At 42.3% G+C, this 27,185-nt stretch overlaps 1 protein-coding gene across 3 annotated transcripts in view; it reads right to left on the bottom strand.

Annotated features, from left to right (window-relative positions):
* Positions 1–27,185, bottom strand: part of PLD1 (phospholipase D1) — a 94,103-nt gene that overhangs the window by 24,851 nt on the left and 42,067 nt on the right. For 2 of the 3 annotated variants that reach the window (XM_067536574.1, XM_067536577.1), the window contains exons 9-19: positions 26,020–26,172; positions 25,268–25,417; positions 23,985–24,068; positions 21,482–21,563; positions 19,332–19,442; positions 17,646–17,852; positions 16,546–16,762; positions 13,424–13,537; positions 9,258–9,386; positions 8,752–8,870; positions 7,181–7,294 (exon numbers count right to left, since the gene is read on the bottom strand). In XM_067536574.1, coding sequence (XP_067392675.1) covers positions 7,181–7,294; positions 8,752–8,870; positions 9,258–9,386; positions 13,424–13,537; positions 16,546–16,762; positions 17,646–17,852; positions 19,332–19,442; positions 21,482–21,563; positions 23,985–24,068; positions 25,268–25,417; positions 26,020–26,172 — 1,480 coding nt within the window. The remainder of the gene's footprint in view (positions 1–7,180; positions 7,295–8,751; positions 8,871–9,257; positions 9,387–13,423; positions 13,538–16,545; positions 16,763–17,645; positions 17,853–19,331; positions 19,443–21,481; positions 21,564–23,984; positions 24,069–25,267; positions 25,418–26,019; positions 26,173–27,185) is intronic. The other variant, XM_067536575.1, reaches the window with a different exon arrangement.

Here is a 27,185-nt window from a genome sequence, read left to right as displayed (position 1 = left end):
AATAACAATATACAAATCACCCACAGATGTGTTTATTAAAACAAGATGAAACAAGAATGTCCCTTCCCTGTTCCAATAGGTTTTAATATATATCTGGATTTACTTGGAAATTACAAACAGGAATACGTGAGCAGCGTGTTAGCCTGCAAAATTCACTTTTTAAAGTCGCATGACTGCAATAGATATAATTTCTGGCACACACTAACCCAGACAGTGTGACAGCCAAGGAGACCTCTGACCAAGTGAAAGTTCAGGCAGTGGCTTAACATGCCACGTGAATCCAGATGGGATCGCTCAGATATCACCCTTTAGCTTCCTTTTAAATGTCCAAGACGTAAAATCTTTATCTGCCAAATAAAAAAATAATACCCAAGGATGAAGATTTATGCAGATGACAAGGACTCTTGAGAACCAGGTCCCATAGTAAGTTCAAATGGGCGTAGCTCCATGGAAGTCAATGCAGACATGCTGGTTTACACCAAGTAAGGATCTGGCCTTGATTATTTTATATTTCAATCAACGGTGTTCCATTAGATTTTGAGTGCTACAAATGAGAGCAGAATTTGGTCCACAGCAAGTAAAGGAGGAAACCAGAAAGTGATACCTCAGATGTGTGACAGGTGGGGTAGCATCTAAAGAAGCTACAAAGGGACCTGATCCTCCAAACATGTCTTCCAGTGCATGTACTTACTCCTCTGTATAGTCCTGCTGTCTGCAGTGGAGTGTTTGCAGAATTTTACCCTAAGTTTAAAATTAGAGCAAAAGTGAGGCTTAGAAATAAGATAATGGTGACGAGTGAAAAAACTCTGGAACAGAATAGCTCCATCCCAGGATTTTCAGGAAAGTGTGAAAGAACTTGGCAAACTTTTAGCAGACGTATTTAATAATAACTCATTGGATATGCATAGCTGTCGTTCCATACATAGTCATTTTACTCTGAAAAAGGACATTATTCAAAATAAAGTTATAGCAGACAGCAACCATCACAATATGGGACTTGAAGAGCTTTGATATTCTAGAGAAACTGAGGCTGAATTTTTTTGTTTATTAAAGAGTTTCTTTGAGAAAAAGAGAACTGAAGACAGCATCTTATTGAAGTACACATAGTTCTTAAGGTCTGTGAAGTAGTAAGACAGGACACTGCAGTTATATTCTACTAGTATCAAATACAGAAACAGAGGGAAGGAATATAAAAAGAAATGAAGCTGTTTACCTATGACAAGTAGTGGACATATGAAGAATAAAATAGTAAGGGCGGTAACAAGACTAACTAATTTAAAAAAGATGCCACTATTAAATTATACTTCCACCCATTTAATGTCTCTTTACGCTACCAGAGGTCTTCTTGTGCATGAGGAACAGGCCCTTATTCTTTAGAGCAAACTTACTCTGCCCAGCCTCTTGGGAGTATCTGATGATGGAAAATGATGATGATGATCTGGAGAATTGGTCTGAGGTAAATAGGATGAAATTGAATGAGAACAAATGCAATGTACTCCACTTAGGAAGGAACAATCAGTTGCACATGTACAAAATGGGAAATGACTGCCTAGGTAGGACGACTGTGGAAAAGGATCTAGGGGTCAGAGTGGACCACAAGCTAAATATGAGTCAACAGTGTAATGCTGTTGCAAAAAAAGCAAACATGATTCTGGGATGTATTAGCAGGAATGTTGTAAGAAAGACACAAGTAGTAATTCTTCCGCTCTACTCTGTGCTGATTAGGCCTCAGCTGGAGTATTGTGTCCAGTTCTGGGCGCCACATTTCAGGAAAGACGTGCACAAATTGGAGAAAGTCCAGAGAAGAACAACAAAAATGACTAAAGGTCTAGAAAACATGACCTGTGAGGGAAGACTGAAAGAACTGGGTTTGTTTAGACTGGAGAAGAGAAGGCTGAGAGGGGACATGCTAACAGCTCTCAAGTACATAAAAGGTTGTTACAAGGAGGCGTAAGAAAAATTGTTCTTCTTAACCTCTGAGGACAGAACAAGAAGCAATGGGCTTAAACTGCAGCAAGGGAAGTTTAGGTTGGACATTAGGAAAAACTTCCTAACTGTCAGGGTGGTTAATCACTGGAATAAATTGCCTGAGGAGGTCGTGGAATCTCCATCACTGCAGATTTTTAAGAGCAGGTTAGACAAACACCTGTCAGGGATGGTCTAGATATTACTTAGTCCTGCCATGAGTGCAGGGGACTGGACTAGATGACCTCTCGAGGTCCCTGCCAGCCCTATGATTCTATAATTCTATGTCTGGGCCAGGAGGGAGCAGCCACTTCCTGCTGCTGCTGCTAGGAATGATCTTTCTGTGAGTGTGGGGGAAAATTCTAGCTGCCCAGAGGGCAGAAGCCAGAGGGCTTCTGCTGCTGCGCCAATGCTCCAGATGATGGGCTTCCAATAAGCATCAATGTTCTCTCCTCTCTCCTCTGCTCTCTCCTGCTGGCCACACACTCCTGGGCCTGGACTCCATGCCCTACAGCAGTGAAATTCAAAGCTCAGCTGCCTATCTTGGGTTTGCTGGCATGGTTGGCTGCAAACAGCTGAGCTGCAGCTCCTCCACTAGACTTCTTCACCCCCCTAGTAGCGAAGGTATAGTGGTACAATGTATGCAGCCCACTGGCCAGAAGCTCCAGATGCAATCTGCTGCAGCTTGCGGCAATGGGACGTATGGCAGCCAAAAGCCCAGCCCTGCCTGAGAAATTCAATCCAAAATTAAACTCTTTTATGAAAACATTTGTGCTGTCATTGTACCTTAGCCACCAATATTTAAAGGTTGTTTTATATGGCCACCCTTCCCAGTGTTCCTGAGAGAGTCATTTCTGCTTCCCAATAAGCTATTCAGTGCTGGTACCAATGCAATGATTTCAGTAGCTCAAAAAACCCTCCATTAGCAGCAGTAGTTGGCTGCTCTGCTGGAGACAAGGAATAAATCAATGGGGGGGTTTTTATTTTACACTTGATTTTTCATAAGCCTCTCTCAATTTGATAAGCCGTTTTACCACTTAGAGATAAACTAATGGTCGGCTAGAAAAATCATCCAACAAGAGAACCATCAGCTCCGAAAGAGATTGATCACTTTCCATCCCACAGCTTCACAGCTAGCCAGTCCACACGCCCCCCACTCCCTTTAAATTCTCTTTTATCCTCTCAGCAAATCATCACACCAGCTTGACAGGTCACCACATTGTTGCTCCAAGCTTTAAAGGAATTCCATCTCTGCCATTCCTCTCTGTAGCAAAGTCCGTCAGTCAAAGACAGAAGTTAACTAAATCAACTCTGAGGGCTCTGCTCCTTGCTGAAATCAGTCAACATGGGTCCAGCTGGGTCACATAACACACTGATGACAGTTTTTAAGAAGATACGTTTCAGGGTTGATAATACATCCAACCATCTATCTGTGGTATGTTTATGGCCCCCATTACCATAGTAACTGAGCTCCTCGCTATATCATATTTATCCTCACAACACCTCTATGAGGTAGGGAATTACTTTTATCCCCATATTGCAGATGAGGAACTGAGGCGCAGAGTGTCTTAGGGCCAGATTTTCAAAGGTGCCCGAATATCTGTAAAAATACGGCCCTAAGTGACTCACTGAACATCACACAGGAAGGTTGTGGTGAAATGAGGGCTTGAATCCAAGTCTCTCAATCCTGGGCTACTGCTCAACCACTGGAACATCTTCTCTCTTTCATGCATTATCATCCTGGTAATATTTGTATATTGTAAGGTCTGTGTATGTGCCCATGTGTACCACTGCCACTAGATGTGTACCCTCTACTGGATGAAAGCAGAACTGCTCAACTGTGTGTCATGGGAACTATATTAACAACAGTAAAATGTGACTCTCCTGTAGCTCAAGGTAGCAGGTGTCTGTACTTTTGAAATAGGAAGAATGCAGCTGCTACTCTATTTATTCCACAAATGTCTGAGTGGTCACTGTATGCACCAGGGTAATAATTGAAATTTAGGTTGCCACACATTAATGATGATATGTATGTGCTCTGAACTTTCTTTTAAATGAGTATTTACTTAGCACTAACGTGTAATCTACCACTCAGCTCTGCAGCCGCCCATCGTTCATGCTATTTTCACGCGGGTACGGTCATCCCTTCAACCCCTTTAATCCAAGCAACAACAATAAAGCCAATATTTGCTGGGGGCTATTGCATAACTGCAACAATACGTGCCATGGAGGAAACTTCTAAGACCGTGGGCCACTGAAGGTGCATGACATTTTCATTGCATCTTACAGTCTGAACACAGTGTGATGTTGTCTCACCACGTCACAGCCTTACTGTATTTTGCTTGGATAATAACTGGAAATTAGAGCTGGAAAAACTGAGGGTGTTTTTAGTTTGGCGACTCCCTGGTCAAGCAGGTTTGGCTCATGCAAAAATCAAAGGTCCTACTATAATCAAACCCCAGACTTTGACACAGAATGTTTAATTGAACCCACAAGCTGCCTAAATCCCTCCCTTCCTTTCTAACTCCTGTCTTCGCATCTTCTCCCAGACATTCCCTCGGGCCTGACTCAGACCGCCCCGTGATGTCATCCGAACCCCACCCAGACCTGTTCTGTCATGCTTTCACCCTGTAACACTTCCTTACAACACACTTCTTCCAGAGCCCGATGAAACCCAGTCCTCCCCTCAAAGAAGAGGCAACAAAAAGATGGTGGGATCATACCGAAACCTGCAAAACTAGTAACTAGGAGCTGCTATGGTAATACAAATAAAACAGCAACAAAAAACATCAGCATCATAGCTTAATGAGTAGGCTTGCAGTGGTGATAACTGATCCCTCACCCATCCTTCATCAAATCAAGACCAGAATTTCAAAAGGCCTGAGTCACCACCCACAACTGGAGTCAGATTTTCAAATAGAGAGTTCAGCTCCCATTCACGCAGATAAAAGAATTGGCCACATTTTCAACAGTACTCAGCAGCTCCCATTAAATCTGTCCATTATATTTTACTCTCCTTGGAGCAGGGAATTTGTCTCCCATTTGCCTGTAAAAGGACTCTACCTTATGTTGGTGCTATATAAATAATAATAATACGTATTTCTGGGTTTGACCCATCTCTATTAGAGCAAGGATTTATATAAACACAAACTTCTGGATAAGAGCGCCTGTGAAATATTATAGGGACTGTTTATTTCTTGTACCATCTCTGCAGTGCAAACTGAAAGGGTAAATGAGACGCCTGCATCCTGTCCACTGTTATACTATTAAGACAGACAAAGATCAGCTTTATATCACTGAAGTGTCTTGCAAAGGGGAGCTGATAAGAAAGAAAAATGCACGTTCCATGATGGGCCCAGCTGCCTCATTAGCATAGTTAGAAATATTAGATGTGATGTTTTGGGCAGTTACATAAGGAAGCTAATAATTGATCGGAGACCCTGGGTGTGTGCATGTATGGGGGAAGATTAAGGGCCAGATTCTGAGACTCTTACTCAAAGGGGGGCTTATCTGACTGCCATGTAGCACTCCACACCTCTCCACACTGCACACCTCTCCAGCAGATCTCTGCCTGCAAAGGCAGAATCTCTAGTATCATCAGTAATAGATGTCAAGTCAGTCAATAACCTTCAGCTATAACTTCAATGACACATAACATCTTTTATGACACTGCTTAGTAAACTACATTTTCACTGCCAGCCAGACCTTCCTGCACTTGAGGCTCCTTGTATGGTTTCCTAGTAACTCAGGTTCCTATTGTGTGCGTTTCCATTAGACAAATCAAAATCAGGACAAACAAACAAACACATTACAGAAGAAGCAGCTCCCAGAATTACAGTATGTGCATGCACAACTACGCTTCAGAGCTTGAGTGAGTCAGTACAAATACAAATACTTGCAAATACAGACTAAGAGACTCTCAGATCCATTGCCTGCTTCTACCACGCAGCCGTATACATATTACTTGCTATATACAGGTATATTAGAAGGGGTGTTCCACTCCAGGAACATTCAAGGGAGAAATCATGTTTGCAGCAAAACACTTTTTTTTTTTTTTTTTTTTTAAATGTATCCATCCTTATGCAGCTCACGGATCAGCCATGCTGACAGCTCTCAAAAGGCTGCAGTCTGCCATTGCAAATTACACACGCTCATCTCCAATGAATAATTTACAAGATGTCTATAAGCAGATCAAAAATGTCTGGAAATGTATTCATTATTGCATTTCTCAGCCAATGTCTTCGTTTCTGCTTAGTGTTTTTTCTGTTGATTGATTGTTAATGGATCACCATGTTTGACACTTAGTATTCACTATGTTTTCTGATTGGATCAGCATAACTCATCATCAGGAAACAGGCTCAAAAAACACACTAAGGATTCTCCGGATGGGTCTAGGCTAAGAAATTGCACTGATGTGACTGACATGGTGAAACCTGAAACAGTGCAGACCATCCACACTGGACATCCTAGTTCTGATGCATACAGTGCACGTGTGCACACACACAGCATTGGCTGCAGTCTCTCAACATTTGCACCTATCACATGCAGCTCTCTGAAGCAGATGTCTAATGTCTACAGTACACAGAGTTTACTTACACCTGTTCACAATGGATTGGACCAGCACGAAGAGCAGCATACTTGCAGGTGACATGGCAGAGAGTTGCCAACCTTCTCTCAAGCTGTTGCTAGTCTGTGCTGAAGCACTTATTTTGGGCACCCTAGGCACTTTTTTCCTGCTTTGCTTTGCTCACCTTTATTTGACCCAAGTCTCATTCTTTCTCTCTTTGATACACACACACACACACACACCCCTCCCCCCCATCCTGTTTCTACTTAGGCACAGCTATTTCAACCCTGCATTCCTAACATGTCCATTTCTGCTGTTAAATCTGGTCATTAAACATATGCATTCAGCACAACTAATGGAATTTAAAATGTAGTTGTTTGTATAATTAATCTTACATACATAGAACACAAACCTCCACTGTTGTAAATCAGCGTATCTCTACTAAATCAATGCAGCTACACTGATTTACACCAGCTGAGAATCTGGCCTGCTAAGTTGCATTTAAAAATAAAAAGTAGTCTATACTTTAAATCCTTATAAGTTTCATCTGGAAGACTACCAAGGTGTCTTATTAGAAAGAGCTAAAAATGAGCCCAAATGCTAGGAGTTCTTCATTTTAGGATTGCATGAAATGCCATTTGCACCCACCTGTACATTGGCGCACACAGACTCAGGTACTTGATACTTCATCTCAATGGCCGTTCGCTGAGATTTTGGCAACAGGAATGGGTAGGACAGGGATCTGTATTTGGGCTTCATGATCTTCAAAAGAAAAAAAATGGACGAAACTGTATTTTTATGTTGAATACTTTTACTGTTTTTATGCTCTTCTCTTAATACAGGAAATTGGGGGGGTGGGGAACGTACAGCTTTTCATACATATAAACTCAATTCCTGTTCTGAATGGTCCTGAAAATACCCAAGAATTCTGTACTCTTCTGTGAAATGTGCTCTGGGTATCTTGAAACTGACACTCATACCAAAAAGTCTGTGCAGACATCAGGCTTACAGCATGTTATGTCTATTCTTTGCCAAGTATTTGCAGTGCACATTTGAATATCACTCAGGTTTTGGTCAGGAGAATATAGAACATGGATGGTCCCATAGTTAAAAGATCCACCATAACTGGAAAGGACTCATTTCCGTCCCAAAAAGTCATACTGACCATTGTTTTTTAAGATCAGGGCTTAAAAAAACTTACTGGATAGCCAGTAGCCTAAGAACTAAGTCTGCTCCAGAACGAGCCCTGCCACTTCCCAAGCCATACCGGTTCCCTTCAATTTAAAGCATTAAAAGAGTCTTTGACCTTTAGGCAGTGTTGAACTTCAAGACAAATATCAAAGCACTTTTTCCTGGGGGAGCTGGAAGGGGAGAGAGAGAAAGAGGACAGAGATGAGAGGAAACCAACAGGAAAACAGAGGGGAGAGAGAGAAGGAAGAGTGGGGAGCAAATGAGGAAGAACAGAGGGGATCCTTTTGCTCCATTAGTCACCGTCTTCCTTGACTACTGGGTCCCACTGGCCTGGTCCTCTCTGTGTGCTGGCCCAAGGCATCCCTCATCTACAGTGGTGAAGACCCTATGTGCTTGCTAGTTGAGTTCTAGTGATTGGATCCCCAGTAATCCAGGGCTCCCTGATCCAGGATTCCAACATGGCCTCCATTGGCAGGTTCCTCTGGTTCCCTGGCCTTGAGGGGCCTCGTTATTGCTAGTTTGCCCAAGTGACTGGATCAACCGGCCATGGCTTTGGCCTGATGTCCCTGGTCTTCTTTGCTCCCTTTGGCCATGGGATCACCTATTGAACTGTTCCTTGCACCTGTCTGTTGCTTCTCAAGAGGGCATATCATTGGCTGTCATGCAGGAGAGTGTCACTCCAAACCAGCCAGTAGGGACTGCTACAGTAACTGCACAATAGCACTCACCTTTTCCCAGTGGGCCAACAACATCCCAGACCCCACTCTTCTTTCACACCATTTTGCACTTACTAAATTCAAGTTATACCTTATTTACACTCGAGTTACAGGAGAATGAGATCCCCTGTCTTCATTACTTGCTGTCAGAGTCACAGTTTTATAGTGTTGCTTACTGCAACATTAGGGCAGCTAATATATAACTTATTGACCCAATCTGGCAAACCTTGACTACCTGGGCATAGTGCTTACACCTGGAAATAGCCCTACGTGAGGCATCTGCAAGCACCACACATATCATTGCAAACTTACCTTTGTAAAGTTCCAGCGCTGAATAAAGTGTCGGGCAACATCCCGTGCAGCTTTGCCGTGCACAACGGATGAAATGTCATGCCATGGCATTCTGGGTGTAGTGTATCTGTCAATGAAATCTACATGCACAGGGAAAAATTGCTATAGTTCATCTCAGATCAGTATCAGATATTAATTAAGAATATCACAGCATCTCTTCCTACAAATGGAACCTTTCCAGAAATAAATACTGGCAAATTAGGAGTTAAAATTGAGGCTTGATCAGCTCGTGGGACCTGGTAGATCACAAACTCACTTAACCATTAGTGTCATAGGATATCTGTTTCTAGGACTTTACTTTGGGATTCTGCTGCCCCTCCCCAGTAGCCAGACTAGGTGGGTCTCATTAGCTTCAATTCAGGAGGATAAACAGGTAGAGAAGCCTTCTAAGGCAGTGGATGAGATAGGAAACAAGACAAGGGGTCTTGAAGGAAAAATAGCTGGTTCCAGACTGCAGCGGTACTTACCAGCAAAAGGTTTGTCAAGTTGAACCCAGTCTTTAAAAACAAAATTACAATAGTCTTTTCCATGCCAGAACCTGGTCTCCCCAAGAAGTTCTCCAACACCTGTCTTCAAGCTGCGGATCGATCCTTTATCTGTCACAGGGTAACAAAGTGACACAAACATAGGCTCTGAAGTTGCTGTTAAGATTGCTCTCAACACAGCACAGGCGAGAATCGCACTTGAATAGGAAACTATCGGCATAACTTGCCAGTTTTAGTAAACTAAAGTCATTTTCCAGTTAAATCTCCGTGTCGGTTTCAAAGTATAGGGAATTTCATTGTTTCCCTTCTCCAGTGTAACAATCTGGTGCACAATCAAGGGGGATTATATAGATATGTCTTCTTATTGGTAATGGCAGCTAAATCTGAATCCTTTCTGCACTGGATCAAAAATTTACCCTTCAGTTATTTGTCATCCCACAATAACGTGCAAGGAGGGATACACCTCCATTGACATGTAAGCATTAACAGGTGTAATTCTGCTATCATTTACCGCTGACCTCAGTAGGAGGTGGGACTTTATATCTGTGGGCAGAAAAGAGTACTACTTCTCTACATTTAGTTTGTACTACAGTACAAATCAACTCTAACTGACACTTCCATTTTATAGGAGTCATAATTTTTGACTCCACAACAGGGTCTCTCCATTTTTAGGTAGCACAAAGGTTTTCTTCCCTTTTCTCAGTCTCTTTTTAAATAACAGCTTCAGCTTCTGAGATCATGTCACATGTTCAGCACGGGGATCCAGAATTTCAGTTTCATGGTGAAAACTAGAGCCCTATCATCATTGCAATGACTTACATGCAAAAATTACTCCCATTCCCCCACCACACCTTGCTTGAAATTTACACTTCTTTTCGTGAATTCCATAAGCATATAAATGAGGAGTAATGTGAGGCGTTCCACCTCTCTGCTAAGAAAACAAAAATGACCACACTGGACCAGATCAGTGTTGTAACTAGTGTGGTATCCTGTCTCTGACAGTGGCCTCTATCAGATAGCTCAGGGAATGGTGTAACAACCCTGAATGGACAATTATGCCATAATATATCTACAAGGGAAGTTTCTTCATAACCCCAGGCACTTAAGTGATGAGCTTCTGTCCTAAAACAAGAGGCTTGATGTCCCATATACATTTTTATCCTATATATTTTATTTTTATATGATCTGGACAAGGTAGACCATGAATATGGGGGTACACTCAGCTCTGAGACAGCGACTAAGTATTTGGGATCAGTCACACTCATACCTGTAGGGGTTTTCACTCCTTCTGGGCTATCTAGTTTCCTATGCATTCCCCCAGGACATGTATTCTCTCATGACAACGGACCCGTTCTGCACTGACCCAGTTGCTGATGGAATTCTGCACTATACCCTCCTTTGGGGTTTTAGTGCTAGTCTAGTCCAGCTGCTGAGGTAACTCCAGCCAGTAGTTCAAGGAATGACAATCCCACAGATGTTTAGGAACCTGGACGTCTGTAGCTAGTGTACTGTGCTACCACGAAGGCAATCAAGCAGCCGTGAAAACTTTTTAACCACAACAATCTTTTAGAAATGTTCGACAATACACACTCGTGACAAGATGGTAACCACGTACTACCATACACACAAAGCAAGTCTGACCAGCGCCATTCCAAGCCAAGCCCAAAATGCCATGCAGCAGGTATGCAACACTGACACTCTAATTACAGCCTTACCAAAGCTATATCCAGCCAACACAGTTGAGTTAGTGAGAGTATAGGTGGGGCAAGGAAATCACTGACTGCACATGACAAAATACAAACATAGGTAACATACATGTGAATGCTATAGAAGTAGACTATGTTTTATGGACTGAGCTTATATGACCATACATTGACTCACATGAATGAACATGTAAGAGGCCACTGTCACATATGGCAGTCCATATGCATATGAAGCACATGTGCCCTTTTCATACACATCTATATTTTATATCAAGCTGACCATTTACATCTTAGATGACTATTACTGAAAGAGTCCATAAAAGGAAAAGATGGCTCAGTGTCTAGAGTTATGTAAAGTCACTTTTATTTTTTTGGTGCATATCAACTGGATTTTAAGGTTATTTCGACTGTAAATTTTCCATGATGTAAAAACTAAAATGACAAAAATGCAGTGAACTACAGTTCTTAAACAAATGATCATTTCTACTCAACCAACATTCTGTGCAAACGCTATTCATTGATGGTCACTAGAAAGGTATTTTGGTCTCAATTCTGCCCATGAATCTGCATGTATAAATCCTTAAGATTTAAAGTACTGAGTCACTATTAAATACTTTGTGGTGTTGTTGTAGCCATGTTGGTCCCAGATTATTGGAGAGACAAGGTGAGTGAAGTAATATCTTTTATTGGACTAGCCTCTGTTGGTGAAAGAGAGAAATTTTCAAGAGCCTGTGTGTTTCACCAGCAAAAGTTGGTACAATAAAAGATACCCACCTTGTCTTTCTATTAAATACTTTGTCATTTGGAACTTTTGCTTAATCTATGACATTCCAGTAAATGAAAATATGCAACCAACATTATTCTGCTATTATTGGGAAGTCTCCTGAGTGCTCCAGAGGTCCCTTTAAATAATTTGTATCAGTGTTTCCAAGAGTCAGTTTAAAAAACCCCCCAGATTGTGAAAACTCAGATTCAGTTCCACCACAGTCACTCTCTCAAAAAAGGGTAGCCCTGAAGGCCAACAAAGTTGGGCTCTGTCAGACCGAGGTGAGGAGTCCAGAATCTAGAGCTCTCCCTCGAGAACATGCTGGCTGTAATCTCTGCAAAAACAAGCAGTTCAACTTTCCTTTGTATAAGAAAAATCATGGAACTTGGATCCCTCAATCTTGGGCTTGTTTCTCCTCTCACGTACACTGAAGTTCATGGAGTGTACAACTGGTTTACTTGGGCTTCACAGGTACTTGAAACTAACTTCCCTACAGATGGTCCTAGAAAGGAATTGCTTCATTTGACAAAGCAAAAGAAATCAACATAGTGGGTTGGATTTTCAAAAGTGACCATCACTGGTCTAATTCTGTTCTAATTTAAATCAACGGTAAAACTTACATTGACATCAATGAGAGCAGAGTCAGGCCAGGCTGAGTGCTTTAGAAAATTCCTTCCATAGAGTCACAGATTTTAAGGCCTGAAGGGACCATTAGCTTATCTAGTCTGACCGCCTGTGTGACACAGGCCATAGAATTTCATTCAATTATTTTCACAGAGAGCCCAATAACAAGTGTTTGACTGAAGCACAGAGAAATTCTCCTTTTCTGGCTTTCAAAACTTATCACTGTTTCCTCAGGCTCAAGGAGAAAGGATGTCTAAATTCCACCTTAAACAATCCTTTCCCAAATAACCTCACTTGTGCCACTGCAAACAATGCAGGTATGAATATTGCATGGTCCATACTGCTATTCAACATCAGCAAAAGCAAACAAAATATCTAATCTTCTGAGGAAGAAACAACCCCCCTTGCTCTATGCTTTGATTTCAGTTAATGTGCCTCAGATGTGAATGGCCTACCTCCCAGGGAAAAAGACCTTTCAGCGGCACAGTCTATTGTCATTCTGTGGATCAAAATACATGCTGATGCTGATGTGGTGGTGAGGCGCACTCTCCTCCAGTCTCACCCACACACAGAAAACTCTGACTGGGAGAACAACAATGGCCAAATCTTCATCTAAATGTAGATCTTGCCGTTTTTACACTGTCATATTTGTGATCTTTTCAAGGCTGTCTTCATACACTGGGCTGACTTTAAAAAAAATCCATTCTGGATTTAAAAGTGTTACTAATTTCAGCAATACTCCCATTACTTTGAATGAGGAATACAGCTGGAATGGGCCGACCTGTAGAAGCAGAAGAAACTTCCCAAGTGCACCTGCTGTGGTTGTTACATATTATCTTCTCATTTATACTGCAGCTTCCTAGAGTCTTTCAAAAAGCAGCCTGATTCTGCCAGGGCCGCTTTAGCAGGGAATATTACATATTTTGAAAATAGAACATATATTGAAGGTGTAGAATGTCAATCCATTAGCCCCACCTAACTCTCACCATGACTGGATAGCAAACACACCAAAAGAAAGCCTGCAGGTAACTCCACCTGGGTCACCTTTCACTTACCATCCTTACACTCAGTAAGCCCTTGTTTGGACTCAGTGGGCTGATGAAACATTTTCAGATGGGGTTTTAAACTCTGGATTAAATTCTGCTGGCTTCTACTAGGATTATAATAACCTGCAGAGAGTTGAAATGCTCGATTTACAGATAAAGTGCATATCAGCTGTTATCACATCAGTTACCTAATAATGTTTAAAATAATTTACAGGACTTCAAACTGTAGACAGTCTGACCAGAACATTAGTAATGGTACAATGACTGTGGACCAAGTACAAGACCAATTTGATTTTTTGAGCACAGATCGGCAAATATTCATGTTGCAAAACTACCACTAGCGTATGCTCAGATTCTGAACTGGCTCGGACCATAGGCAAAACATTCTCCTGCATATCATTCCTGCCAGAGATATGAGTAAATTTTGTGAGGTCTGATTTGGGGATAATACAAACTGAAATGACCCCTAGCACAGGATCCCACCCAAGAACCCCTCTTCAGAAGTGAAAGGCTTGCTGGTATGAACTCTGGCATTTGTGGGTGCCTATAGTGGCATCCTGTAACTTCAGAACTGAAGTCGGGTCCCTTGCACAGAAGTAAATATTGCATTCACATATTCAAATGTTGACCTGATTCTCCTCTCTCTAATACCAGTGTAAATCAGAAATAATTCCACTAGGGTGAAGTGAGTTAAAACTTGGTAAAACCAGGGCAAGCAAGAACATAATCAGACCCATAATATCTTCAGTAATCCTGCGTCCTTTGCTATAATAAATATGATAAACAAATGCCAGTGTAAAGCATGAAAGATTCTTTCTCCAAGAATCAGGCAGCATAGACAATACTGGAGAGGTTTATTCATGATACCGGGAAGACTGATAAATCAGCTTCAACTTCATGGGGTTAAAGTGGTCAATTATATACCCTTTCTTATCGATTACATATTATGTTTAAATTCTTTATCTATTCACTTACAAATACAGACATTGTCCCATCTGGAGAGAACAACAGTGATAATGGTCGTTACATACATGCAGAGACACATTAATCACTTTATGTTCATCAAGGATGCTAGGCTTACACTTGGGGGGGTGGTGGTAGGGTGGAGGAAGAAGGCGGGGATCCTTAGAGATAGGTGGCAGACAGACAGAATTTCTAAAAGCAAATGTGCTGTTCTCATTGGGATTAGAATCACTAAGAGGACATCTGGCTACCTGAGTCATTGGATGTTTGCACTAGCCATTTACATGAGTTTTAATGTACAACTCGTTAGCTGAAAACAGTCTCAAGCCTTACAGTTCCCTCCTGTTTGACAAATCGAACCCAAAAGTGAGATATGATCAATTATTTAGATACTTTGATATTCGTGATCTACCTTAGGGTTATAGGAGAGGAGGTGGTGAAGGGGGGGAGGGGGGAAGCAAAAAGCGAGGGAAAGAGGCAAGGGAAAAAAGCATAGTAAAGTTTTTAAGCATGTGCTTAAAATACCCACACATGATAACAGAAATTAGTAACACACATATAGAAACAGTGGCGGCTGTTATTTGTAAACTAGTCCACCAGGAGATAGGGCTGTACGATGGACCAGAAGCTGAATCTTCTAAGGGGGTTACAATCTGGGTGGAGAGTTGGACCTTCACACAGCCTTTAGCAGTGTTCTTATGAACGGTGGCAGACACAGAGGCAGCAGCAAGGACCACTTTAGCCAGCAGCTCCTTTGCCACTTGGACAGGTGTATTGTCCAGATATAGATTGCCATACCACCAAGGAAGTGTTGTCATTCCAGTGGAGATGCAGCCGGGCAAATGAATGTCACCCAGAGTGACGGAATCTGTAACACATGGAGGAGTCAGCAGTTTCTGCACAATAGTCCGAAGTTGCTATGAGCATGCCGCCACTGGGGGAGGGAGACAAAGCCAGAAAGTCCGATTCGATAGACAGCGTTGTTAGACACATAACCAATAGATTTAAAATAAAAAGAGGAAGGAGAAACATGGATGGGGATAACAAAAGGATATGTAAGAAGAAAATCAGGAGAAGGGGTGGAAGAGGTTTCAGGAGGCAAGGGGGAGGCAACAATTAACTGAGCAGATATATTTGCCAAGTTTGCAAGGGCAAAGGAAGAGAGGGTGTGAGAGGGGGGGAAAACCAAGGCATATATCTAACATATCTTCTTTTAACATATTGAACAAATCACGAGCTAACATACTACAAGCACATCCCTTAGATTGGGAAATAGTCATATTAATTATGATATCGGAGTATTTTTTAATTGCTGTATAGAATCCATCCATGGCTGCATTATTAGCAGTGACAGAGTATAATAAGCCAGCATTGATGTATTTTAGGGCCTGGGTAGTCTGGCTTTTTACCCAGGTATTATACTTTAACTGTTCTTGTAGCTATTGTAAAGAATTAGGGTGGTCAAAACATACTTTTTGTAATGGTACAGCAAACAGTGATAATGGTCGTTACATACATGCAGAGACACTTTTAATCACTTTACTTACATCAAGGATGCTAGGATTATACTCGGTGGGGGGGCAGTTAGGGTGGAGGAAGAAGGGGGGGATCCTTACAGATAGGTGGCAGACAGGAATTTCTAAAAGCAAATGTGCTGTTCTCATTGGGATTAGAATCACTAAGAGGACATCTGGCTTCCTGAGTCATCGGATGTTTGCAGTAGCCATTTACATGAGTTTTAATGTACAACTTGTTAGCTGAAAACAGTCTCAAGCCTTACACCAGTATCTCTATTGCAGATGTAAAATGGTCTTAGCACAAAATCAATCTATCTACATCTGTATCTACATTACACAGTATATCTACATCTATATCTACATATCTATATTACACAGTACATACATTTACAGCACCTAGCACATTACGTACACCACATCACATTATAACATGGTTTCTTCATTTGCAGTTTGGGGCTGTCACCTAACCAAACTGAATGCCATCTTTGTTTTGTGAAACCGAAATGCAGATACGTTTAAAGGCAAACTCAAGACTTCACTGAACAAAAGTATCCTACTAGCAATTTAGGAAACCATTAACTTTCTTCCATTAGAGTAAATAGGGCTCCCTAATTATATGCTCTGTAGGTAAGGTGGAAAAGCATTACTTACCTGACTCACTGTCTATACTGCTCACGCTATCAGCATGGTGTAGGCCGTGCTTCTGGAGACGCTTATAAATGCTGAACCTGGAAAACTTTTTGGGTTTTCCTATTCCTTTCATTCTTGAAGAATCTAGTGAGTCATCACTATTTCTGTGTTGTGGCAGGTTTCCCCAGGACTCAGCTTGAGGTTTTAGGGCTAAAGCTTCAGTGGACTCAGCTGTAGGCTTAAGACACAAAGGATACTGCTGAGAGTGATGCCTGGAGGATTATCCATTTAAATTACAGGGGATCATATCACTGGTATTCAAACTTTCATAGGGCCACGTTCTGCCCTACAACATGCAGGCACAGCTCCTGTTGATTTCAATGGGAACTGCAAATGCGTTTTGCAGAGATGAACTTGGTGTAGTGACTATTAAAGGTCTGCTCAGCAGAAAACTCAGCAAACTAAAACAGTGCATCCTGCCATACACTGCCTGTAAAACTATTCTGGCTTACTGCATGTTTTCCACATTTAGGCTCCTTTGCATAAAAAAAATAAAAATTCTCTGTTTAATTCAGTCACACAAGGCCAGGTTTTCGAAAGTGCTCAGCTCTTTAGGCACCTAAATAAGGGCCAGATATCCAGGGATACTCAGCACTCAGTTGCTCCCACTGTGACACCTGTGGCTAGATTTTCCAAAGAGTTTAGCACCCAACATGCATCCAATAAGTTGAGTTCTTGTGAAAAACTGGCTACTTAGTTTGGTGTTTAAGTGGGAGCTGAACTGTTCTGAAAACTCCTTAAGGATTATTCAGTGCTCAGCTACTGAACTTTCTATACCTGGAACTATTCTTCTCCATTCCTGCCTCTGCCTCTGCAGCGGAGCCACATAGGTCTTCACCGGCATGGCCCTTCTGGCAGCTGAAGGAATTGGTCCTAATAAGGATCCAGTTTTGTGAACCACTTTGAAGTCCACATGTATTCCACACTTGCAAAGGCTACAGACTCGTGCCCTAAAATGCAGGCTTAGAGGTTATCGTGGCTTGCTAATTTCAACTCTGCAGGACAATTGTCTAGTTTACACTGCAGATTTACACAGCCAGATTTACAGAATTCATTCTTACTGTGAGATTCATTGTAGATGTGGACTTTGTTGCTGTGATTCGTTTCACACTGCCAACGTCAGTCAGTCTGTGTTCATCATCATCCCACCTCCCGTAGGCCAAGTCTATGCCACCAACAAATGCTACAGATTGGTCAATGACAACGAGCTTTTCATGATGGGCCCATAGATACACTGAGGATGACACATGATCTGGATGCCTCATCACCTGAATAAAGAAAAAATCACTGAACACAGCTGTTATATAAGAGACCTGAAACAATGTTAACCAAGAGGTTATTTAAAACTTTGCCCAGAAGGCCACAGGGCTTTAGTTTAACCAATACTTATCAATGTTCAAACAAAGTGCTTTTTAGGACTTCATCTACATTAGACGCTTGTACTGTTTTAACTACACCAGTATAGTTAAACTGGTACAACTCGCTTAGTGTGGACACATTTACAACAGTATAAAGGTACTTTCTACTGGTACAGCTATTCCTTTTTAGGAAGGGCATAACTATACTAGAATAAATCGCCTTTATACTGTTATAACTGTGTCCACAATAGGGCTTTTGCTGCTACAAGTGGTTCAGTAGAAAAATTGGTCATTTCATTTGATGGTTTGTTGATGGCTATTTCAAACCAGAGTAAATGAGAGAAGAACCAGACTCATTTTCTTGATTTCTGAAAATAACAGCATGATAAATAATTTCAGCGTTTATTTATTTAAAAGCATAACTGCAAACATTAACTTGAGTGGAGTCATGCCTGGTTTTAAAACCACTGGTCCTCAGAACCAGACCCAAAATATTTTGGCATAAAAGGTTGCTGATGAATGTGGCTATAACTGCACATATTTTAGTAGATTTTTTTTTTTTTTTTTTTTTTTAAGGCCAGAAATGGCCATATTATCAAGTCTGACCTCCTGTATGACACAAGCCATAGAATTTCATCTGGTTACTCCTGTACTGAATCCAATAACTTCTGTTTGCCTAAAGCACATGTATCAGAAAGGTATCTAGTCTTGAGTTGAAGACTTCAAGAGAAGCACGAATCCACCACTTTCCTTAGTAGTTTGTTCCAGTCATTAATCACCCTCACTGTTAAAAAATGTGTGCCTTATTTCCCATTTGAATTTGTCTGGCTTTAGCTTCCAGACATTGGTCTTATTTGGCCTTATTTATTGTCTTCTGTGCCACAGTTCATTAATTGCTCTCTGAGAGAACAGAAAATTAACCAGCACATGGATACACATTTAAGGAACATAAAAATTCAATGTTGATCCTTAGCTAGCTCAGTCTGTGTATGAGCAGAAAGGATATTTCCTCAGACCCATATCCGAGCGTAACTTTCCACTTGCTCTAACTTCGTTAACTTGCCATATAAAACAAAATTCTTTTGAACAAGGTGAATGTTTCGTTGATGAATGGAACCTTGTCAAGGCTAAGCTAAATATATTTATATATACTTATATCTTTAAGGTACCTGAGTTGCCACAATCAAGAACTAGCGCCCATTGTAAAGTAGAACCAGATATGCGTATGTCTTTGAAGAATATTCTCCCTTCTAATGGTGATTGTAACTACATTTCCCGTTCATTGTGGTGAGTTTCCTCATCTCTCTCCGAGATTTGGAGAGCTGATGTTAGACACACAGGGCAATGAACATGCATGTATTTCATACAGGTTACATGGCATATGAATACCTTGATGTTCGGATGTAGACGCATTAAGGTCCGCTTGCTGTACTCACTGTTGATTCCTAGAGCAAGCTCCACCTCTTTGTAGAGCATTACAAAAATTCTCACTCCTTGTTGCTGTCAGAAAAAAAAAGAGATACATGGTAAGCACATATTTAAATGCATATAACAACAACAAAAGCAAAAGGGTTGTCTAGTGACCTGCTATGCACCCCTTTGCTTACTCTGCCACCAGTGAAATGTGAATCAGAGTTGATGACTCTGAGTCATCTTTATTACTATATTGTCTGAAAGTACCACATCACATCCAACTCAGGGGAACATGACCCAGTTTGTACACATTCATATCTTACCTAATTTATGCTTTTAAAACCCCCACAATTTCCTCTAATGACACTATGTACTTGAGTATAATATCCTTCCACTCTACTTTTAATACCCGCCCCTCTCTACTTGTCCACAATGGGGAAGAGCGGACCAGGGGCTCCTGCTCTCCTCCCGGCAGCTGGAGCCACAATCTGAGCAGAGCTAAGCAAAGGAGTAAAGGCTGGCCTGACAACTGGCCCTACGTCCCTTTTTGACCAGGCAAGGCCTGTGACAGTCTAGCCCATGAAAATGTAGGGAGCGGGGCAAAGAAATGATGAACAGGACAGAAAATGAGGGCCAACTACTAAAAATGAAGCTCCCAATGTTTTTCCAGTTGCATTAACACAAGTCACATTTAGAGAGAAAAAGTGTATCACCTTCCTGCCTTTCTTTTGGCTTGGTCCTGGTCTACTCAAGTCTCCACTCCACTAGAATTCCCCACCATTGCTCTCACTGGTACACTCAAACTGGCAGTAGCAAATAACGAAAGTGCTCGTGTAAACAGGGCTTCCGGTGGCTGCAGGCAATTTAATAACTCTCACTAAACCTGCTCTGAGCAGGACATGGGTGGAGCTGCCCTGGTGGTGACAGTGTTGGGAAATGCTAAGAAAAAGTCTAGTGCAGACAGTCATTTCCTTATTACAATAAGAAAAATACTACCCTGCACACAGTAGCTCACTGTTGCAGTATGTGACTTTCAGCAGTTAAACTGTTTAAGCTAAGACCATCTATATAAACACACAATAGACCCATTTAGCATAAAGCATTGTTACAAACTGATAAGCCCCCTGTAAGTTATAGGTAAGTTATGCACACCACTGAATGACTCTCTAAGCAGATCTTTATCTCCTCGGGATGGCACCATTAGCAATTTACTAAGAATCAGTTTTGGAAATAGATGCATATATCATGATCTCTGGTAATAACATGAATGAATGGCACTGTCTCTGCATCATCACTCCCAGCAGAATGTTCACCCCATGGGCCAGGTATAGCTCTGGTGTGACTCCAATAACTGCAGTACGGTGCCTGGCCCAATATCTCTTAGTTACATACACCAAAGAGGGGGAAGAGCAGTGGAGCAGAGCGGGAGCAGCTGTGCCAATGCCCCAGGAACCTGGAGCAGACATGGGGGAGGGAGAAACCACCCCTCCCCTCAGGAAGAAATTTTGGGGGGTATTTAGGAAGTTGCACTGGTGCTATTCCCTGGCATCCTCACAATCCTCCATCTGAAAACTAAGCCAGATGAAGAAAGTAGGGAATGAACACCTCCTCCCTTCAAAACCGTGGCTGAGTGGGGTGCAGTGCTGAATGTCACTCAGCTGGTTGGCTACCAGCCCTGGGCCTCAGCACTGAGCTTCCCACTCTCTGCTGCTGCCGCCGAGCTGACTGCAGCCTCTGCAACTTTGATCTGTTGCTGGGGGTTGGAGAAAGAAGAGGAGAGGGCCTTCAGCTCTCACTGGCCATGTCCTCACTGCAATGATGCATGAGTCTACCTGGAGGGGGCTCCTATCTGCACACAGAATGAGGGAAGGGCAGATCACTGACGGGCAGTGACATGTCAAAATTAGAGCATCAGAGTATGATTTTTTTAAATTAAAATTAAGTTTGGCCATTCATGCACCATGAGCCTCACTCCCATGAACACAGATGGCCAAGGAACAAGAAGGAGTGAAGCTGCCCTTTGAATCCTCCCATCCAGCAATAAGCTGCATGGAGTTAGACCCAGGCCTACATGGGGGTTTACTGCAATCAGGGCCTCAGCCAGCCACTAGGCACAGCACGCTTACCGCTTTCCGCTTGAGAATGCAGTCTAGTCTCCAGTGATTTCCTTCCACCACAGGTCGCTTCATAAAGATTTCAGGGCTCAGCCTAAGAAAACAAAAAGGTGAAAAACCCAAACAGTCTGTGCTGTGAAAACAATGCGTAAGGTCAACTAATCTACTCCAATAATGGGCAAGAAACTAAAAGAGTTTATTCATTAGATGTGAAGTCGGGTCTTCTACAACGATTTATTTTTTCATAGCACTGTTACTGTTTGCTTTTTAACAACGGTGCAGTATATAACAGGTGATGTGTCCCATGTGTCACACAGAGGCCAACAACCTATCCTCAGTGATCGGATTATTGCAGTCAGCACCCAGTGGGACCAAACTCAGTGGTGATGCATAAGGTAAACTCCACATACGAAAGAATAAACTCTCAATCTCATGGAGAAAAAAATATACCTCTGGGAGATCTGAAAGCAATTTGGGGGTTAAAAGAAAATACTCCGGATTCCAGGAGTGTCACAACATGGCCCATCCTGGTGCAGCATTGTCACTGCCACATCCCAACAGGAGATTTCAGTGGAGCCTTCCTAACTACTTCCTTGCAGACCCTTCACCTCATACGTTAACGTGTGTTGGGATGCCGTTAATAAGGCCTCTGAGCAGACTGATCTCCCTGCCTCTTGCTTAGCTGAGCCACAGCCATATCCAGCGGAAGTTAAATGCCTCTTCCAGGATGTGCATTGCACAGCGTCGATTTTCTAAGCTGCATCGTCATTTATACAACTTTTATAAGCAAACTTCAGGATTTTGCCCTCCGTGGCTAGCAATGGCCTTCATTAGCCTCAGTGCCAGCAACATACAGAAACTGTACACAGGGAACTAAAGATTTGTAGCACCATCCAGCCTCAGGAGAAAGAGATCCAGCCAAGTCACTCTCAATCCCAGTAATTATTCTACTCTGGAAGTTGGTCGGGTGCAGAAAAATGGTCTCTGCCTCCAACAGTAAGCTCTACACAGCAGTGAACAGTCCCTGCTAATGAACAGCATAGGGCTCCGTTCTGCTTAGCTCTTATGCCAGAGTGCCATGTGGAGGAGGGAGAGGTGGACAGATCTGTACCCCTACTTACTCCCCTCAGGACCTCACCCAAAAAGAGTGAGGGGGAGTGTGACAGGGTGTACTAGCCCCCCACTGGACAAGAAAGGGTTAAACCCATATTCTGGTCAGAGGAAGCCATGCCCCCTTGCCACTGCTGGGTATGCTCCAACTGGAGCCTCAGTATAAAAGGACTCAGGTGGGGCTGACTGTTGAGGAGAGAGGATGCATATTGCAGGCTCCCTTCTGGGAGCTGCTGGAGCCCCAGACAATGGAGGCCAGGTGCGCTGAGACCCAGGTGGACACCGGGTGGCCTCAGGGCCATTTTAAGACCTTCGTAGGCCCTAGGCACACTTGCCTTCATAGGCCCCCTGACCGAAATAACTAATTTGATTTTAAGCTATTAATAAATAGTTTTTTAAATAAAAATAAAAAATTATATATAAAAATTTTTTCTGTAGGCCCTGAAAGTTTCGTAGGCCCGAGGCACTGTGCCTACTGTGCCTAATGGATAATACGGCCCTGGGTGGCCTGCAGAAGCTCAAGAAGAGACATAGCTGTTGGGAGCTTTGCTAGCTGATGATCCCAGAGACCCAGAGGACCTGTGGACTACAGCATGGGAAAACAGGATAGGAAGTAGCCCAGAGGAACTAGATATTGATCCGGTTGTAGAACCGGGAACCAAGTCAGTGTGTTTCGGACCTATCCCCGCTGATCCAGTGGTGAATATGTTTGCTGCTGACAGGGCCCTGGTGGAGTACGTAGGCCCCCACTCCCCTGACCATTGAACCACGCAGCCCCGACAAGGAAGGCCGCCATATAGATCCCAACCATTAGACCATACTGCCCTGAGGTAAGAGCAGTCATTCAAACTCAGTCACAGGGCTATAATACCCCTCCTCCAGTCCCCAGAGGGTGAGGGGGTGTACCAGCCCCGCAATGGGGAGTAAAGAGTAGGGAGTGAAATAGCTTTGTCACCCCATGTGGCAGTCAGTAGAGCTGGCCTGTCATGCAAGGCGATGGCGGGGGAATGTCCTGCATTGCTTAAGTGGTGTATGAATTTGTACATATCCCCATGTGTTGGGAGACATTCTGCCTCCCAGAGACGTACCCTGGGTGCTTCTACTGAAGCCCTGCAGCCCCATACCACCCTCAGTGCAGATGGTGCCTCACTGTACCATGCAGCCATCAAGAGTATTTCTGGGAAGGAGACACCTGAACTAATGATTTTAAGTGTGTGCTTCTGCTGCCAAGTCTCCTGAAAAGGCCTTTGAATGAAAACCCTTGCTGTGAAAGGTTTGGATGTACTGCCAAACCACTTGGCAGCACTGCTAGTTTCCATACTGTAAGGCCTATTGAACAGTGCAGCATTGTAACGAATGTTCTCACAGAGACTGCTGGACAAAATCCAAACACAGATATACGAACCACCAATCTGTGATGAAAATTTCTTCTCTCGCTGCCTCCATGGCATTTGCTACATCTTCAAAATACCCCTTTGCATTTACATACCTGAAAAACAAACACAATACTTGGATTTTTCTTTTAATCAAATGATGAATTCATAGTTGGAGGTAAAAATATCTTAGTACTCGAGATTAAAATAGGAATTTAAATGTTTCCATTTGCTTTCTCAAAAGCAAACACATTTAATTTCATGTACTAGGGCAACGTGCAAGGAGAATTTCACATCTTTGTTAACATCTTAATGAAACCAGTACAATGAAATATTGTTATGGCAGGCATGATCACATGGCCCTGGGCTGTGATTGGAGTCAGTTTTTGAGACCGAATTCTGTTGAGATTTATACAAGGAGGGATTGTTCTGCATGCTGTTTGACCACCTCGTTTCAGAATTGGTGCATGTGCATCAATAAAGCAAGTTACATTTAGAATATACCCAGACTTCATGTCACTGATTTCTGCCCACTGGGAAGCCAGCCTGCAAAGCCCCAGACACGTGCTACTGCTCAGTAGTGGACTGATACCTGTGTCACGATGGGACCCAGCTTTCAGGAGGGGCAATACTATAATACAGCATTAGGGTTAGAACCTGCAAACACTTTCTCCTGGGTGTTCTGAGAATTATCTGAGAATGGGGAAGATGTGACTACGCTGCTCTGTGTCCATGCAAGATAGGGGGCTGCAGCACATGCCAGAATCAGAACAGCTGCTTTATGGAGAGGCTGTTGAGAAGGGAGAAGAAAGAGGTGCAGGATCAAATTTTGAATTAGGTGCTTTTGAAAACATTACCCAAAAACAACAGTAGAGCTAAGAAGTGAAACCAGCAGCTTCTAAAGTAAGGAGAGCGTTCTGTTCGCCCTTCGTAAGCATACTACTCATTAATTTTACGATGAGTTACATGTGCATCAAGATATCATTTTTATCCTTAAATTAAGAAACAACTAATGTGTCCAATCTCAACAAAAATTTGAAATCTGAAAGCTCTGAGCACTGCAAAGCAAAGTCAGAACAGGAGTGAAATGGTTATACTAGTCATCTCAACAGATGAGACAAGGAAGCTGCATCTTTGATCCTTCCATAGTGATTTACAGTGTCTAGAGTCAGTGAATTCAAACATCCATGTTATTTAAATGTGAATGATAAATCAGCAGGGCCATGAGCTTGCTCCCACTGAAGAGAATGACATCTTTGCCATTGATTTCAATAGGAGATAGAGCACATTCTTATTAGTGCTGGGACCATCTTACCACTTTGCCAAAGTATTCTCCCGCACGGCTGCATATGACCCAAATCTGTGATCTGTTAGAAAGTTTTTGCCATTTTTCTGAATGAATTCTTCTATTCCCTGTCCCCACCATCGGGCATGTCTGTAGCTGTTACACTTCAAAATCAGTGACCTGGAAAAGAAGCCAAGTATTGAAAAGAATGAATAGGCAGCATACTTTTATTTAACCTAGTTCTCACCATCTGAACATGTGGATATGGGAACTGAGTATCAACCTCGTTTTATTTAATCACAAGTGGCCAGTAGCCAGCTACTTAGCAGAAGGTTGTTTTAAAAAAAAAACTCAGCACCTAAATACCATAGTTACTGACAACCTATAAATACAATAGGTAGATATTACGTGCGCTTTTTGCGCAGCATGGACCAAATGTTGCTGACACTGGTGCAACCCCATTGTTTTAAATGGGATAGCACCAGTGTAACTGGGAGCAGAATATGGCCTCATAGATATGAAAAACCTTCAAATGACCATTTACACCTGCTGAGGAACTGTCCCATTGATCAGGATTCTTCTGCCACAATAATAGGGTGGCTGGATTCTCTGGAACCCTGAAGAAAGATGCTAATTGAATCATACTGACTCTCTGTGGCAGATGCAAATTGCTAACACGCCCTGCATATAAGGGAATGGGCCCCTTTTGATTAAAGGAAGCCAATTTTAAATGAAAACCTGGGGGCGGGGGAAGAGGTATAAATAAAATATATATTTCTTACCTGGAAAGATTGTCAATCTGCAACCCATATTCTGTTTCAGTCTCTTTCCTGCCAATCTTAATGCTGAATTCTTTATCTACCAGCAGAACAAAGGAAACGGCTCCGCTATCTGGCTTCATGTACATTAGAAAAGAGTCTTTCACTACTAACCACCTATAAAGGGAGATAATATTTGTCTCAAATTCACTTAAAAATGATAGCCATCAAATAATATAAAGTGAACAGCAGTCTCTATGAGAGAACTCCAGCCATTCATTAGCATCTGACGCAGGCAAAGAGGGATTGTAACCTATGGGTGGGGCAGTTTTTTTTCAATATGGTTTAGAGAGCTGGCGTCTGATTGTGCTGTCAGAATGGAGTAAAACAGGAGTAACTCCCCTGAAGTTAGTGTAATTACACTAGTGTAAAACTGATGAAAGGGAAAGGAGAACCAGCCTCTAGAGAGGAGATTACAGCAACAGGTGGTACACAGAATCCTGTATCTGGATGCTCTAATCAGCAGTTAAGTGAGAGGAAGGATGATGCAGTGGTTACGGTGCTAGATGGGAAACCATCGTAGGACTCTAGTTTGAGTTTCTCATGTGTTATTTATAAAGGCACTGGATCCTATTAAAGCGAATGGAAAGTGTACAAAGAGGACATTTTGGAAAGGTTTCATTGCCAAGCAACAGGCATCACAGTAGAAAAACAAGATGAGAAATGACTAGCAGGTTTTGTGTAAGCACCATAGCCCTCGAGCACTCTGGAAAAAATATTTCCCTGTAGTGTCTAAGTATTTTTGCCATCTCTGTATACACACATATGATTGATGTGCCCCACACACAAGCGAATCAGTCACATGGCCTTAGTCCAGATCTTTGTTCATACAAATTAATGTACCAGGAAAGATAATGTATTTTTTCAACCAACTGCAAAGATATATTCATTACTGTATCTTTCATAGCAACCTGAAGTGTTATGTTGCTGGGCCCAATTCGGTTCTATTATTCCCTGTTCAAATTGTCCAGAGCTGCCATGTTGGTTTTCTGAGCATGATGCTCATCATATAGCAACAAGGCATAGTCGGGGCCAGCTTTAGGAATATGGGAGCTCTAAAGAGGTTATTAGAAAGGGCCCTATGCTTTTCTTTTCTCCTCCCCATTCCCTAGATTAAGACTAGGCATAGT

This window comes from Emydura macquarii, unplaced genomic scaffold, assembly GCF_026122565.2.
Source record: "Emydura macquarii macquarii isolate MOO-44397 ecotype Brisbane River unplaced genomic scaffold, CSIRO-AGI_Emac_v2 contig_3603, whole genome shotgun sequence".
In the NCBI taxonomy this organism is placed as follows: Eukaryota; Metazoa; Chordata; order Testudines; family Chelidae; genus Emydura; species Emydura macquarii.
Note: the sequence above shows the minus strand (reverse complement) of the source record. Positions and strands in the feature narration are given on the sequence as shown.